Source organism: Megalops cyprinoides, chromosome 5 (assembly GCF_013368585.1).
Source record: "Megalops cyprinoides isolate fMegCyp1 chromosome 5, fMegCyp1.pri, whole genome shotgun sequence".
NCBI classification, from domain to species: domain Eukaryota; kingdom Metazoa; phylum Chordata; class Actinopteri; order Elopiformes; family Megalopidae; genus Megalops; species Megalops cyprinoides.
The window spans coordinates 34,702,501-34,719,501 of record NC_050587.1 but is presented as its reverse complement, the minus strand read 5'-3'; the positions used below and the strand labels follow the sequence as shown (position 1 = coordinate 34,719,501).

The 17,001-nt window shown below is 47.5% G+C and overlaps 1 protein-coding gene across 1 annotated transcript; it reads left to right on the top strand.

Annotated features, from left to right (window-relative positions):
- Positions 1 to 627: 627 nt before the first annotated feature.
- Positions 628 to 8,002, top strand: c5h2orf42 (chromosome 5 C2orf42 homolog). The gene is made up of 9 exons (XM_036529622.1): positions 628 to 704; positions 1,711 to 2,911; positions 3,270 to 3,383; positions 4,017 to 4,118; positions 5,398 to 5,502; positions 6,192 to 6,299; positions 6,423 to 6,523; positions 6,717 to 6,879; positions 7,430 to 8,002. Exons 2-9 carry the CDS (start codon positions 1,738 to 1,740, stop codon positions 7,705 to 7,707), a joined length of 2,145 nt encoding a protein of 714 aa, XP_036385515.1. The 5' UTR covers positions 628 to 704; positions 1,711 to 1,737; the 3' UTR covers positions 7,708 to 8,002.
- Positions 8,003 to 17,001: the final 8,999 nt, after the last annotated feature.

Below are 17,001 nucleotides of genomic sequence, written 5' to 3'. Positions count from 1 at the left end.
TCCACAATTAGGAGATCATAGTGACGGAGGTTCTGTTAAACGGAAATATTCATTAATCAGAATGAGGATCCACAAAACCAAACGCAGCGCATCACTATAACGTTGGAGGTCGCCTTTTGAGGAAGCACCATATTAGCGGCCATGGCAATGGACTGCTATGCCTTATTAATAGTAATATTAATTTACCATCAAATTGCGATTGCATTAGTATTTTAACCAGAATAATTTTATCCAAGATTCGTGTGCATATTAGGTTCTTATTACTAATATTTCTTTTCCCAGTCGCAGATACATAAGTCAATGAGAATGACACACGCTCTTTTAACTCTTAATTAATAAAATTATACATTGGCGTACAGCTAATAAAACCATTAGGCAAAACTACGAAGTGTTTTGTATGTCTCCAGGAGCAACGGACAGAAGATTGAACCCTCTTATATCCTTGACTTGCAAATCGAGAGAGCAAGCTTAAGTAGCCATTAACCCAATTTCAGCACTCAAATTACCAGGGTGCTTCGCCCGGCCGATGCACGCCCTCTTGGACCATGTGATCATCCGAATTACCCAACCCAGTGCCTTGTTACAGCTGCGGCGCTGAGCTGCGTTTGTAAGGAGGAATGGCGACGATCGAGGGGAAGAAGCAGCCAGCTTTCCCGAGCTAAAACCGACCATACAGCGCGGGGATCCTAGGTGTGAAAACGCAGGTATGCTCAGTTGCGAAAAAGCGAGCCTGACCCGGCGCGGCGTGTGCCGTACCGTCCGATCGCGGCGCGGCAGAATTCGTTTTGAGCACACAAAATGTGTTAGCTCTCGGAACTGTTTTAGCTGGCTAGCTACAAATATAGCGCAAGCAAAGTCGCACCCCCCCTCCCTCAGTTGGCTGAAGAGCAAGCCAGAGGCATTTCAAAAAAATAAGGCGAAAAGGAAATGACATCAGTGCTTTGCTGCATCGCTTGCTGCTATGTTTAGACAGTAGCTAGACCTTCTGTCAGCTGACCATAATAAAGAGCGATTCTTACAAGTTGTATAAAAAGAAAGCAATTGAATAGCATATAGCTGCACTAAAGTAATGTTGCTGAAGGTCTTGTTAAACTAGACTGAGCTATGTAGCTAATTAGACACCTCCCTCACTTATAGTAGTTTTTAAGAATGTCCTTGACAGCACCCCAAAGTTGTTTAGCTGAAAGCTTGGAAATGCCAAAAGTTTGTTGCCACAAGTATGGTTTGTGCACTGAATATTGATTGTCATTCAATTAATGTCCATAGCAGTTCATGCATTGTGAAATGGATCAAAGTAAATGCATTATTTAGGATTGTGAATGACTTTTTTCTGTAGCCTCATTGCATAGACATTTTTTTCATTTGCACAGTTCACAGAGCTGGTGTGGTATTTCCTCAGTTTTAAGACTTCTGTTTAGTTTTCCACACTAAGGAAGTCTCTCTCCTCCCCCCCCCCCTCTCTCTGTCTCTCTCTCTCTCTCTCTCTCTGTCTCTCTCTCTATACACACACACACATACATTTACATCTATTCATTTGGCAGAGGTTTTTATCCAAAGCAACTTACAAGTGAGGCAGAGTACAATGCAAGCAAAAAACCATATATATATATACATGTACATATTTACAGTACATACCATAAGCAGATGTAAAGTTACAAAACAACTTTCCAGCAACCATTTACTCTGTTGTATATACTCTCTTCATCACAGACCTCTGATCAGGCTACAGTGAGGTGGATGGAGAGTGCTCCGATGGAAACGGGGGTGGCGGTGGTCACCCAGCCGACCGTGGTCTCCTCCACGGCCCAGACTCCCGCGCCTGCCAGTCTGGGAGCCAGAGCCCGGGACAGGAGGAAGACCCCCGCCTTCCTGTCCAACCTGGGCAAGCCCACCTTGCGCGGCATCCGGAAGTGCCCCCAGTGCGGGGTGTACAATGGCACCCGCGGCCTGAGCTGCAAGAATAAGGCCTGCGGTGCCGTCTTCCGGGACGGGGGCGCGGCGGGCGGGAGGGGGTTTAAGAAGGGTGGGGCCGAGGTGGTGCGCCTGGTGATCGACGGCGGGGGGGGCGGAGACGGAGGGGGGAGCGGCGGCGGCGGTGGCGCGGGGGGGACGCAGGTGTTCTCCGTCCGGCAGAGGGGGCGGGGCCCCGAGCAGAGGGGGTTCGTGGAGCTAGCGCTGACGGACACGGCCATCGCCACGGCAGACGGGACGGTACTGACCCGCGTCAGCGTCGGCCGCTGCTTCCTCCCCTCCTGCCGGCAGGGGCAGGGCCAGGCGCTGAGCGTGCCGCAGGGGCGGGGGGGCGAGGGCCCGGCCGACGCGCTGCCCCGCCCCCCGCAGCGGCCCGAGAGCCCCTGCGCGCACGTCAAGCAGGCCATGGAGTGCCACGCCCAGGCCACGCCCCTCCCCCTCAAGAGCTCAGTGCTGGAGTCCCTGCAGGCCCCCGCTCAGGCCAAAGAGGACCTGTGGCAGCTCGCCACCGAGTCCCCGGGGCCGCTGGTCCAGCGCGTGTCCCGGGGCACCCTGGTGGTGAAGTGCCACGTCACTGACACTCACCCCCTGGGCCTGCTGCACCTCACTGTGGGCGCTCCTTCCGGGGGCGCCAGGGGCGAGGGTAGAATTAGGGAGGGGCAGCCGGTGCACTTCCACTGTGCGTGCCAGGCCTCAAACGCCAAAAGAGGATCGGGCGCGAGGGCGCATGGGGACGCAGTGCCGGGAGAGGAGGGTCAGAGCAAGGTGAGGGACGCCGGGGTCATGACCTCGCTGCTGGCTGACGCCCCCTCTCTCCCTCCACCCTACTCGTCCTGTGCCCCTGAGGTCTGCCTTCACTTCTACGCCTGCGTGTGCGCTTTCGCCAGCGACGAGAAGCTGGCCGCCGAGTTTGCCACCTTCCTCAACTATGACGCCAACGGTGCGCTTGCTTACTTTAAACGTCAGTCTAATGTTCATTCACGTCTAACTTGCCGTTTTCTATTTAGTCCTTGATCTTTACCTGTACGTTAAATAAACATTGAAATAATCATAATAGTAAGTAAATATTTTTAGAAGACTGATAATTACAATATTACATTTGTAGAATTTTTCAATGGCATTTTTGCACATTTGCTTCATTTTGGTGCAAAGTTAAATTAAATCATAAAAGTGTATTAAACTTAAAAGTATGGAATCAAATCACTGATTCGTTTTCAAATGATGCACGTTTCCCATAATGCATTGTGAAGGTGAGCACTGTCTGTAGACGTGTCAGTGAGCGCTGTGTGTGTCTGTAGGTCTGCAGGTGAACACTGACTGCACAGCGCTTTGTGCTGCCGGTCCCCAGCTGCTGACTGAGCCCAGCGCTCCTCACAGATCCAAGAGAGTCCGCCTGGAGGAGACGGCCCCAGGTAAGCAGCCCTGCCCACCAAAGCCCCGCCCATTAACCCCGCCCCTTAGCCCCGCCTTCCCAATCTGCCATGTGCGAGAGGGAAACCACACAGCTCAACTGCTCCAGAGCCGATTAGCGATTTGACTCGACTAAACTCAACCTAAATGTTAATTATATATTTGCTTAACAGACACCCCTGTCCAAGGTGATTTACACTGGTCACATTTTAATGTATTTTACATTTGTAAAGAAGAATATTACAATATTCTGTTATATTTATATTCTGTAATACTATGTATCTTGCTCAGGGGAGACAGCAAGACTCAAGAGCAGGAATTGAACCTGCAACCCGCATAATGTGCCAAAGAAGTTAAGAAGTAAAAGGCTGGTGGATTTACTTTTATTACTGTGAATTTCTGCTCCTGTCCGTAACCTGCCCACAAACTGGCCTTTGCTCTCATGCTTTGATCTGAGTCATGAGAGCGGGAAATCTGAACTGCACATCAGTTAATACGCGGTATTCAAATGCAGATGTCGCATGGATATGCTTGCAACTGACAGCCACAGCCTCAGAGAGCGACACAGATCTATATTCCCCCTGTCATTGATTTCTCTCCTCTCCTCTCTCTTTCCCACGATGCCCTCCTCACAGTGACGTCCTCCACCCTGGCTACCAGAGACAGTTTGCCCGCACCTCCACTGCGGAAAGGAGGCCACAGGAAGCAGCCCATATCCACCACGCTCAAGAGCCCAGGTGCCGCCACCTCACCTGCCTGTGCCTGTGCTGGCTTTGCTCACCAAAGCCTCCGCGAACCGCGAGAGAATGAGACTGGAGAGTGGTTTTACTCTTTGTGGTTTCATATGAACTTTTTTTCTAATATACTGGGTTGTGCAGTAGGAATACACACCTACATATAGATACATACACTGTGAAAACAGTACAAAAACACTATAAACAGTATATAATCAAAATACATACAGTATAAAAACAAAGAAGAATAACAGAACAAAAAAGATGGCAACAGTACAGTACTTTTAAACAGCAGCAAATTACTATAGAAGTGACAATGAGCTATACAGGGGGTACATCTTAATCCTAATTAAGTAGTTCAGTTTGGTAAATTCCTTTTTTCAGGTTTTGTATTTTATATAAACATTACTGTTTGGGTTAAGGTTAGGCACTATGGTCATGTTAGTATGATGTAAGTGTCTTGCTCTTACGGGTAAGATGTTTTTATTAATGTTTTTTTACCGTTTTTATTTCATTATTTTAGTGTGATTTAGAGTGACTTAAATTGCAGCTCTTCTGTACCCTTTGTTGTCCTTCATTGCTCTTGTGTTGCATATTTAATGTATCTTGCCATATAAGCCTTGCAACTCACAATGTGTGAGTCTGCTAAAAAAATAGCAGTAATAACAATGTTTATCTTTGAATAGTAAACTTCACCGTAGGAGTTTTTTCTACAAATATGATGAACTCTGCAGGAGAAGTGTTTCCTTGGAGCTGATTCTTAATGCTTGGCCCATCCCACTAAATGTGTCTCATATTTCACAGTGCCATTACACCGGCCTTTGAACAAGCACATGCACAGACGTGAAAAGTTCCAATTTTGTTTTTCTTTTCCCCTCTGTATGTGTGTGTGTGTATGTCTGTGTCCATCTATGTATGTGTGCGTGCGTGCGTGCGTGCGTGCGTGTGTGTGTGTGTGTGTGTGTGTGTGTGTGTGCTCATGCGTGTGTGTGTGTGTGTGCGTGCTCATGCGTGTGTGTGTGCTCATGCGTGTGTGTGTGTGTGTGTGTGTGTGTGCTCATGCGTGCGTGCGTGTGTGTGTGCGCGTGCTCATGCGTGTGTGTGTGTGTGTGTGTGCTCATGCGTGTGTGTGTGTGTGCGTGCTCATGCGTGCGTGCGTGTGTGTGTGTGTGTGTGTGTGTGTGTGCGTGCTCATGCGTGCGTGTCTGTGTCTGCGTGTGTGTGCGTGCTCATGCGTGCGTGTCTGTGTCTGCGTATGTGCGCACCTAATACGGTCACGCAGGAAACAGCCAGCCGGTGGATGAGACCCATGTCTCCCTGCCCTTCCAGCAGTGGCTGGCCAGCGTCACGGAGAGGATCCACCAGACCATGCACTTCCAGTTCGATGGTGAGGAGTTTGTGATGTCACACATGGGCGGGCTCTGGCTCTCTGTCCATCCAATCACATGCGTCCTGCCAGGTCTCTAAGGTGCTATAGAGCTGCAAAGAGGCAATGGTCTAGCTCAGTGCTGTATAGTTGAGTTTGATTAGGGGAAATCTCACAATTCCACACTAAACAGAGTGAGGACATGTGAGGATTCAAAATTGTGCTGTGGGCAGATTTTGCCAGCCCTAATTGCAATCGGACAGCGGTGAAATGGCACACTCACTGACTAATACGTTTGGTTAATGCAGATGAAAGCAGTACTAGATGAAGTAAGAATAATCATGCTAAAGGGCAACTTTGGCTTTCTCTAAAGTGGTCATTAAACACAGGACATTTAACCGGAGCTTTAAATGTATTTCAGATTACCTTGAGTGTCAGTAACTATTACGAAATAAATGTAAGGTAACTCCAGTGAACGTGTACGGCATGCCAGTTCTATTAGAGCAAGTCAATTTATGAATTATCAGGCTGAGGGTAAGATGGAGGTCTTTTGCTGTCAGCCTGCCATGAGAAGACAGTGCTCCTGTCCCCTGGGTATTTTTCTCATAGAACAGCCTCTGGTTTGTTGCAGGTAAAATTAGTTAGAGTAAAGAATGATGATGATGATGATGATTATGGTGATGTCGATGATGATGATGCTCTTTGCACAGGAAAACCTGAGCCGCTGGTGTTCCACATCCCTCAGGCCTTCTTCAACGCCCTACAACAGCGACTCTCCCTGGGGTCCAAGAAGAGGAGGCTGCCCAACTCCACCACAGGTAGGCCCCCCTTGTCCCGTCTTTAGACAGGCACCAGAGAGTGGCTGAAGTGTACCAGAGAAAGAGAGATCAGAAGTACCAAGGCAGTGATTCTGTCCTCGTCTTCTCATGTTTTTCCTCCAGCGTTCGTTAGGAACGATGCCCTCCCGCTGGGAACCTTCTCCAAGTACACCTGGCACATCACCAACCTGATGCAGGTCAAGCGCATATTTGACACTCCAGAGGTGTGTCTTTCCACCACCTCCCGCCTGTCTCTTGGGCCATGTCGCCCCCCCCCCCCCACTCCCCCCCACTCCTGGCGTGCTCCTGATGCCATTGTCTTCTATGTGCACATTTTGTGATGATGATGATATGGTGAGTTTTTCCCGTAACTGTCTCTGCTTCTCTCTCAACTCCCTCTCTGTCATGTCCGTCCAGCTGCCTCTGGAGTTGACCCAGAGTTTCGTGAAGAACCGCGACGGGTCCTTTTCGCCGTTCCGTTGCCCGGAAGCTCCTGTCGAGCCCATTACTGAGGGGTGCGGCCGAGGTGAGAGGCCGCAGGCCATTAGACCGCTGGAGCTGAGAACATTCCTGAAAGTGGGTGAGTGTCCTGACACGGCCTCAAATAGGACCGCAGAACAGACCGCCAACTACCGCCTTTGGACCACTAAATACGTAGTGCTGAATTTATAAGTATATGTACACTTTTTGCAACCTTGTATTTGTATGAAAAGTATAGACAGGCAGATAGATAGATGAGGAAAGTACAATAGAATTGAACAGGAGGCAGGGTTTTTATTATCTGGAGAAAGTAAATACATACAGTTGCAGTGAAGTTTGGACACACCTACTCATAGAAGGGTTTTTGTTTATTTTTACTATTTTTTTTGGAACAAAATTCATACAAAGGCATCAACTTTGCCATTTATATTTGTCGAAGAAACAAATTTCAGGCTTTTGCTTTTCAAGTCTTTTGATCAAAATGTTTTTGAATGCATGTTTCCCATTATCTTATATGGAAAGTAAACCTAAGGAAAGCTTTTGGTGGGATGACATGCATGGGATCAATGTTCTGGTGAGCCAACGCGCTCCTGGGGTCTGTCCACTTCGGAGGATAACTCCAGGTATTCTATAATGCCTCCTCCCTCCAGGGACCTCCACCTCAGAGCAGAAGGAACCCACTCCCTTTGTGATCGAGTGGATCCCGGACATCCTGCCGCGGTCGCGGGTGGGGGAGCTGCGGATCCGCTTCGAGTACGGCCACCAGCTCGGTGGCCAGCCCGACTTCTGCGACGGCGCAGCGGGGCGAGCGGGTGGGGCCGCGGGCTCGAGCTCGGGGGGCGGGGCCGGCGGAGGGGCAGCGGCGGCCGAGGCTGCCCAATCCCTGCCCACACCCACCATCGAGATCCTTCGCGTCTCTGTCCCGTGATCCCTTTCGTGGAGACGCGGATCCTGTTTCTTCTAGCAGAACAGAGAGCAGGAAATGGGATAGAGAGAACGGAGGCATCACAGAGACACAGGTGGAAAAACTGACCCTGGGATTGGGCCAGGATTGGCGACAGGTGGGCAAGTGTTCACAACCCCTCCGACCCCGACCTTCATCACCGTGATCAGACTATTCAAGATCCGTTACATACCTCTGCAAGTCTGTGTGTGCTATCTGTGTGTGCTTTTGTTATTGTCTGGGTGGCAGCGTAGCATAGTACTAAGGAGTAGGGATGGTAACCAAAAGGTTGCTGGTTTGATTCCCCGCTGAAGAACTCCTGTTGTACCCTTGGGCCTAGGTACCTAGCCCAGCATCGACTCCATAAATATCCATCTGTATAAATGGATATCATGTAAAAGTTGTAACATAAGTAATTGGCTCTGGAATAGAGCACCTGCTATATGATGATAATGTGATGTAAAAGATGTCTTCTGTGTAGCCAATCAGATTTTCCCCAGTGTCATATAGACCAGCATCCTTTGGAGAGCAATTCATAAAAATTTGTGTGAATGATCATTATGTGTCTGAATGAGGAATTATTGTCTGTATAACTGGGCGCATGACAACTTTTCTTTATAGTCAAAAATATGTCTCTCGTTGGACAAAAACTGTTTTTTCCATATTACCCTGCAAATCACTTGTAATTGCCAGTGAAAGTCTGGTTCAGTCTGAAGGTGTGGTCGAAGGTGTACACTGATGTTCAGAGGAATTTCCTCTGGCTGTGCATTTCTTCAGGATGTCTTTCTGTTGTATTTGTACATCAAGTACATAGTACGTAAATATGAGGTGCGAGACTCCTCTTTAGTCTCCTTAGTAGGGCATGTTTGTGTGCGACCTGTGTGCGTTTCTAACATTTATTTGATTGAAAATTGTTTGAATGTGGTGGTCATCATTATTGTTTGTTTTATAATAAGAAACCCTTTCTACCGTCATTGGCTTGCTCTAAAGTCGTTTTTGGTTCTTGACACACAGTTCAGACTGTGGCTTGGACTGTGTCTGGGCAACACTTCACTGCCATTGTGATGATTAAAGGTTAGTTAGGTTCAGATCACTGATCCTTGATCAGATTAGAATTTTTTTCAGATAATGGTTTTACTTTGAATCAGGGTTGGATTACCTGGTCCTGGATCAGTGCTTCTGGGAGAGCATCTACCCAGGCCTCTGTGCCACTCAGTACTGTAACTTAAACAGTCTCTCCAATATAGTATGTAGTGTGTTTTCTCCTGGTTAACCCTCCTAACTACAAAATCATTCATCTGACACTCACTTTTATTGTAATTACCCGTTAACTGCACTCAGAACTTTTCAGCATACTCAAGGTGTAGTTCCTCAACGCACCACTGGGTGGAGCTCCCAGCTCACATTTGCAGACGCAAGTGAAATGAAGACTTGCCAACTTGCCCACAGAATGTGAGTGTGACACTGCTTATCTGTCCCCCTCAAATATTTCAGTGCACCTGGAAAATGTCTCGTGAGGTCGCCTGACAAATATGTCTTGAGTGCAAACTCTTGCCTGCCAAAATTGGGTGTCGGGAGACCTCCGTTTGGAAAGGGATGTGCTGATAATGTTTGGCACGTTCTGCTCTCAATGCCCACATCTGTGGGAGAGGGCAGGAAAAGGCAGAAAGGGGCAAAATGCAGCTGCTTTGATTGGAAGATGGCCCAGAAAGGTAATTCTATCACAGGTAAGCAACAGTCTGAACAATGATTATCTAATTTATGATGCAGCAGACCAAACCAAACCAAACCAACCTGACCAGTTTAACACAGAGGAAAGTGTCCCATAATATATATTAACCTTCTGGGCAGGATAAAAAGGCTTTACAGTGAAAGAAAGACAAGGACTACAACTCTGCTCTCTGGGGGTGCTTCCTCTCCAGTGACACCTGATTGGCTACTTGCGATCACTGAAGAGCCCTTGGTTGGGTGCAGGGGCATGAATAAAGTGAAGACCAATTATGCAGACACACTTATGTGCAATCAGAAAGCCGCAGGGTCACCGTTTGGGTACAGAACAGCGTGACACAATGCCGATTCATGAGTCAAATCGGTCATATTGTCAGTCAGTAAATAAATGAACAGTCCTATTCAATCTCAAAGGCCGAGGGCTGCCGTTAAGGGCCCCCATACCTCCGTGTTAATCCCTGTCCTCATTACTCAGTGGCGAGCGCGTTTAGCGTTGCGCCACGCAGCTCATTGGCCTCGCGTCGTTAGCGAGACTGACAGACAGATAAATCCGCCCGTTTCTGGGCCCCGAGCCCGTTTTCTGCGGTGGCGTTAGAGGGCTGTCTGTCAGGGAGGAGGGGAACGGGTGCGTCAGTCCATTTCCTCCAGCTGACTGACGAACTCAGGCAGCCAGGAGCACAGTTATGCACAGCCCCCACCAGCATCGCCACCACCAACCTGCACTGGCTACACTGCTGCACTGGGCGTTTGATGCTGTGGCTGCAGTATTTTCTGTCAGTGTTTTACCTAAATAGTGAGCACGTTTTCCAAAAAAGCGACATATATGTACACAATTATTGTCATTGAGCAGACACTCTTTTCCATAGCAACTTACAGACGTTACAACATTTTTACATACTACCCATTTATACAGCTGGATACAAATTTTGGTTGAGTACCTTGCACAAGAGTACAGCCATACCCTAGTGGGGAATTGAACCAGCAACTTTTTGGTTGAGTCTTGCTACTTTACCACTATGTTACCCTGCTGCCATATGTATATAGGATGCTGTAGGGATCTGCGCAAACCTTTATGGTAGATGTAATAATGTAGCAATAATAATGTAATAATTTGTATTAAAATGCTACATGGGATATAAGGAGTGTGTTCTACAGGGATGCAGGACCTCAGACAGGTGTTCAGGGGCAGGTCTTGACCAGGGGCAGTGATGACTGTAGGGGCAGACGGGGGGCAGTAATGACCATAGAGGGCACAGACTAGAGGCAGTAACAAATATAGGGGACACCCATACTAGGGAGAGGATTAGTAGTAGAATGTTGGGGATATTATGTACAAGAGAATCCTTTGGTCTTTAACTGAAACTTTGGGGTGAAAATTTAAACAACAAATACGCTGTTAGTTTTGTCACAAAAACAATGCATCAGTGACATATCCAAGAAATAATTCTATTCATTCAAATACAAGTGTAAATCATCCCAAAAGCTGAAGACAAACATCCACAACAGGAAAAGCATGTGACGTATATATGTAACATATAGCAGGATTTATACAGTATATGGATGTATGATTTATATTCTCAACATTAACTCATCCTCTACTAGTGAACAGACCACACCTCCCTATCCTAAGATGTCCTCAAAAAACACCATTTTTTTTACCACCTTAAAAATTAAAACCACTCTGTGTCTTGCTTCAAGCTCGAAGCAACTTCAATGTATCTTGTGAGACATTTTTTCTCAGTAGTGCATGTCTTAGTTTGAATGATGCCTATTTTTTCTTGTCCTATTAAAAAGATCACTAATTGAGCAACTTTTCTTCTCCTTGCTGAGATAGAGTGGGAGAGAGAGAGAGAGAGAGAGAGAGAGAGAGAGAGAGAGAGAGAGAGCTAGTGCATCTCTGACAGCACACCAGAGAAATTGACTGAAAATAGAGATGTAACAGTAATTAACCTTGACAGACTCAATGTGTCACCAGCACCAGAAATGTGCTAATGACACAATTAATCTGTAATTAAGACACGCTGTCTCCCAGTAATGACAAATTGCTTGAACCAGCCTATAGTTTGTTATGAATAAGCGCCTGTCATTGCTGTGAGATGTTGAAAGTTTGTATACCGCGCGTAACATAGGAATGTTTGTTGATGTAAGAACGTGAACATATTTAATTGTTTTGAGAGGATGTATTGTACATTAATATTGAGATGTGAGTACTGTACACTGTGTCTTTGTCTCCCTCCCTCCCCTCCTCTCCCTCTCTCCCTCCCTCCTGAACTCTCTCTCACTCTCTCTCTCTGCTATCCTCGGCTTCTCTCTTCTCTGCCTGAACCCATATATAATCACTGTACACTTTAGCTTTGACAGGTGTGAGGTCACCTGTCACGTGTCAGTGCAAAGGAAAAAAAAGGATGACAGAGATGGACAGAAATGAAGGGGAAAAGGAACAGGAAATGCTTGTTTGCCCCGCTCTCTTTCTGGTTCTTTCCAGGTCTTTCCATCACTTTGCAGCATGGTAAAATGAGCCCGGCCTCTTCTGTAAAACCGTTATTCGAATCAATGATAGATCTAGCGTTGTATGCACTGTGGAGTGAATGTGAAAGCTTCCCTGCTTTCCTTGTGAATCGGTTACTGTACGGCAGACATAGCTGCCTAAGGCAAGGGTGGGAGAGTGTTCTACTCTTTAATTTAAGGGTGTGTGTCAGTAAACATTTCATCTCCCTTCCACCTCCCCCCTCCTCCATCCACCCCCCACCCAAAAAAAAGAACAAAATGAACAGACAATACACCAGCTGGGCATCACCACAGCCAATGCTTATTTGTTTTGTCACTTAGGAAAAATTGCATTAGATGAGCAAATTCACTCCCCTCCCGGAAAAAAGAAAAAAAAAAAACTAAAGAAATTTTTGACAGTGATTGATGGTAGTGGTTTTCCTCTTCCTCTCTGCTTAGACAAGCAGTTGACAGGATTTTGACAGGGTTAAACAGACTATCTATGAGTGTGATGAGTGTGCCGTGCAGTTGTATGTATGAAAGTGTGTGTGTGTGTGTGTGTGTGTGTGCGTGCGTATGAGTGGGTGGGGAGCGGTGACAATGTTGGGGGTGGGGGGGGGAGGAGGACGGACGAAAGTACGTATGAAAGTGTGTGTGTGTGTGTGTGTGCGTGCGTGCGTATGAGTGGGTGGGGAGCGGTGACAATGTTGGGGGTGGGGGGGAGGAGGACGGACGAAAGTGGGGTGACAGAAAACAACGAAAACACTCACTTCTGCTGTGACGACCGGCTGCACGGGGCCAGGCTGTATATCGCTGCAGACCGCAGGCCGAGGTGAGGTCTGCTCCGGCCGTGTGCAATCCCTGCCTGCACTGGTGCCTGCGTCTCCTCTGCGCTGTTTCGTAAAAAAGGGGGGAGCGGTTTGCACGGTATCCTGGGAACTGCCTGTGACCGCGTGCCTGTCCGCATCTCTCAGCACCGGGGGCCCGCTCATAGAGACGTACTGAGAGCTGACAGGCCCCGCTTAGCTGTGTCACTCTGCATTACCCCGACTCTGCCAGGAGAGAGGGGGACAAAAAAAAACCAGGCTGAGGAGAGAGAGAGTGAGAGAGACAGGGAGAGAGAGAGAGAGAGGGAATGGGGAGGTAGGAGGACTGAAGGACAGACACGCAGGGGTTTGCAACGTATACTGAGTCTGAGTAATAATGTCATACAAGGCAGGGTAGTATCTGCCATTGTACCAACATTCAAAATGGCCAATTTCTGACCACATTTTGGAAACATTTGAGGGGCTTTTCCAGTCACCGGCACTGAGGGCCGGGTCCTGAGGAGACTGGTCTATGCCAGCTGGTTCTGGCCTTCGAAACAAGCCAGCGCTGTTTAACATGACTGGCAGGTGAGGACAGACCATGCCACCTCAGAGAGAGAGAGAGGGGGGGGGTAAAAGAAGGAGAGAGAGAGGTGGTTTGCCTTAATTTCTGCTCAGGCTCTTGAAGGGAAATCCACTTCTGTACATTTTACATTAAAAACTACACATTCAGAGGAGTGCAGAGAGCAATATGAAAAAAAACCCTGAAGAGGAGAGGAAAAGTGAGATTGCCTTTCCTGATTAAATGTGGGAATGTGGTCTCATGACAGAAGCCCCCACCAAGCAGAACAGAACAGAATACAACAGAACGGAACAGAATGGAACAAGAGAAGAGAAGAGAAGAGAAGAGAAGAGAATGGAACGGAATGGAATGGAACGGAACAGAACAAGAGAGGAGAATGGAATGGAACGGAAAGGAATGGAACGGAACGGAACAGAAGGGAACGGAAAGGAACGGAACGGACCGGAACGGACCGGAACGGAACGGACCGGAACGGAACGGAAGGGAACGGAACGGAACGAAATGGAACGGAACGCAAAGGAACAGAATTCCCATCCCTTCTGTGGGGTGCAGGAGCATTGTAGCATGTTCACAGTAATCAGCTCCTTGGCAGAGGCTCATGTCACTCAGTGTTCATCCCTTCACAGGATCCGTTTGTTTCCTGTGCTGTTGCAGACGGGCCTCCCTCAGACGAGGGCCCAGGCCCAGACCGGCCCTGCTTTGCCTCCTCTCCTCTGAGTGATGTGTCAGTAATCACCGGGGCCGCTCCCAAACGGGGCAGGGAGTGACGAGTGACTATGGCTTTGATGATGCCCGCTGACATACCTCTCTGCAAGTGCAGCTGCATTTCCCGCTTGCAGGAAGTGCTTTCAAAACACTGTACCCAGAGGAATAAGTCACGGTGGCGGAAAAAAAATGTCTCAGTAATGAAATAACTAATATACATCAGCAACATCCTAAACACCTTCCCCGTCCAGCCTACGATGAACACATCATCACTCAAATCTAAAAATGACAGTTTTATTGACTTAATTAGTAGGAAGCTTTATCTATGGAGATTTACATGTGTTATGATTCACAAAATAAAAAAAAATCCATCCAGATTACCTACATGTATTGAAGTGATTCTGATTGGGCAATTTGCTTAAGAGCATAGCAGTCGTTTTCCATCTCGGACTTGAACTTGCAAACGCCGCTCCACACTTCAGCAGTGTTACATGGCGTGTGTGTGTGGCAGGCTGGGGTGCAGGATAAATAAACAGGGCGAGAAGAGCATGTTGGTTTGGAGCGCCCGCTGGAAGGCCAAAGCTCTCACTGTCAGTGTTTGGACACCGAGCTGACTGCCCTGTCGACAGGGGTCGTGGACTTGCCAGAAGCATCTTACTGAATGGAACCCTGTCGAAAAAAAAAAGGCAGAAAAGGACAGAGAGGGGGGTCAGAGGGAGGAAGCAGCCAGGAGAGAGAGAGGACCAGAGGGACAGACCGGCGGAGCCGCAGGGCCAGGATGGAAAAGGGGAGTCATGTTGTTGTCAGTCTGAGGTGTGGAGCTGTGTGGGTCAGTGTCTGGCCAGCTTTTATACCTGTCACACTGTCCCCTGACACACAGGGGAGGAAACAGAGAGGAAAAGAGTGTGAGAGAGAATAAAAATACACACATATCTGTTTGGTTACTTGGCACGTATGCTCACATACGTATGCATTTATTTGCGCTTTATTTTTGCTCCACGCAGTTACAGCTATATTCCACATTGTTCATGATTGCTTAGGCAACACTGCTTTTCTCTGTCCTAACCCTGACCCTGGCCCTGACCCTAACCCTAGCTGAACTGAGAAAAGCATTGCAACTGTCATTTTTCCATGTACAAATTCTTTTAAAAAAAAACCATGGCAGTGGCATATTTTCCATGCCAACCAAGCTGTTTGGGAGCTGGGTGAGAGGGAGCATGGAGAGAGGAAGTGGCAGCACAGAGATAGCAAAACTAATCCCCTATAAACAACACACCAACACACCTTTACCACCGACTTACAAAACCGGCAGGGAAGAGAGAGAGGGAGGGAGAGGCAGAGGGAATGGTAAAACAAAAATAAATACCTGTTTCATTTATGGTACGTTATTTTTTTTCCATGTGTTATTATTTTATTGTTTTATTCCACTATTTTATTTCAGCACATGATTTGGAAGTGTATACTTGTCATGCCAGTGAAGTGAATTGAGCTGAATTGAACAGAGAGAGAGAGAGAGAGAGAGAGAGAGAGTTAGAGAGAGAGAGAGAGAGAGAGAGAGAGAGAGAGAGAGAGAGAGAGAGAGAGAGAGGGAGGTAGAAAGATGTAAATCGCCTAATCCAGTGGATTTCCTATTCCTTTGCTCCTCCTTGGGCACAGTGCAGTGTTTTCTAAATCTCATATTTTGCATTATAAACTGATCCTGTTGGTGGAACGCAGAGAGAAATGCAACAGAGAAACTGCAGAGGAGCAGAGGGGTATTCTCCTCTTAATGGAATATGTGAACGATGTTCTAGAATCCTGCGCACACCTGTTCCCAATCCGGGAGATTACTGACCTGGCTGTACGTGCGGTGCGTAACGCATGCATTTCAAAGGGCCTTCATTCCGAACATCTGCCCCCTCGAGACTTCACACGGCCTCTCAGCCTGTATTCATTTCCCTTTGGTCTGGCCTGGTCTACAGATTCTATATTAAGATCTAGTTTAAGGGTCAACAGATTCATGGTCTATATAAATAAGCTGGATCATGGACTGGATTCCCGACCTTGAGTTCACAGACCAAAGCGCAGATACAGCCACATGTTCATTTGTATGCACTTGAGGAATTTGATGTTGCCCATGTCAATCAACTGGTTGCAGCTGGGTTATTGACAGATACTGACAGATCAGAGCTTGCTAATGCACTGTAACTATCTGCCTATATGTAAACAAGGGATTTTTAACGCATAGATCCAATGTGACTGTTATGTGATTGCATAAGGTCAGAATCAGCTGACTGTGATGCCCCTTCTACAGCTGGTCAGTTTGGGGTATTCTGTCACCTGGTGAATTGTAATGTGACATTCATGGTGTTGTGTGTCCCTGTAGTACAAAAGCTGTTTGTTTAGAAAGGCAAATTGCTACTTGTAACCAAGGCGGTCACGGAGTTGGCTAAAAAGGAGGACGGCTATGGGAATGACCGAAGGGTAGCTATGTAACTTCCTGTAACAGTGGTTATGGGAGTGCAGAAAAGGGTAGTTATGCTTATGAAGCCGACTTGAGGCGGTGACGGGGCCAGCCCGAGGCAGTTATGGAGCTGGCTAAAAAAAGGTGGGGCTGACCCAGGGCGGTGAGGGAGTGGGTTCAGGATGGTAATGGGGCTTTGTTTTGGGTGGTGATGAGAGCTGGCTCAAAAGCGATGCTGTTAATTTATGCTCCAGATGCGGCTGATTCATCATGCAAGCTAAAAGAGAGGGAGAGAAGGGGGTGGGGGTGGGGGGGGGTGTTGGGGAAGGGCCGTTGAAGGAGTACAATTTAAAACACTCTATTTGCAATGGGATTCTGTGGGATTGTCAGTCACCTTATGGGATATACTGTACAGCATCATGGATTATGAGTCACACTCTTGCAACATTTAACTGAAACTTTAATGTTTCCCTTATTTTCCCACTGTAGCTCTACAAGCATATCCCCTTCTTCTTGCCGCCCTTCCT

What these genes read in the sequence shown, in the direction of transcription:
- c5h2orf42 (XM_036529622.1), top strand. Translation starts at nt 1,738, where the DNA reads ATGGAGAGTGCTCCGATGGAAACGGGGGTGGCGGTGGTCACCCAGCCG. An exon ending in CATGCACTTCCAGTTCGATG is followed by an intron (nt 5,503 to 6,191) that starts GTGAGGAGTTTG and finishes CTCTTTGCACAG; the next exon opens with GAAAACCTGAGCCGCTGGTG. An exon ending in GAGAACATTCCTGAAAGTGG is followed by an intron (nt 6,880 to 7,429) that starts GTGAGTGTCCTG and finishes TCCTCCCTCCAG; the next exon opens with GGACCTCCACCTCAGAGCAG.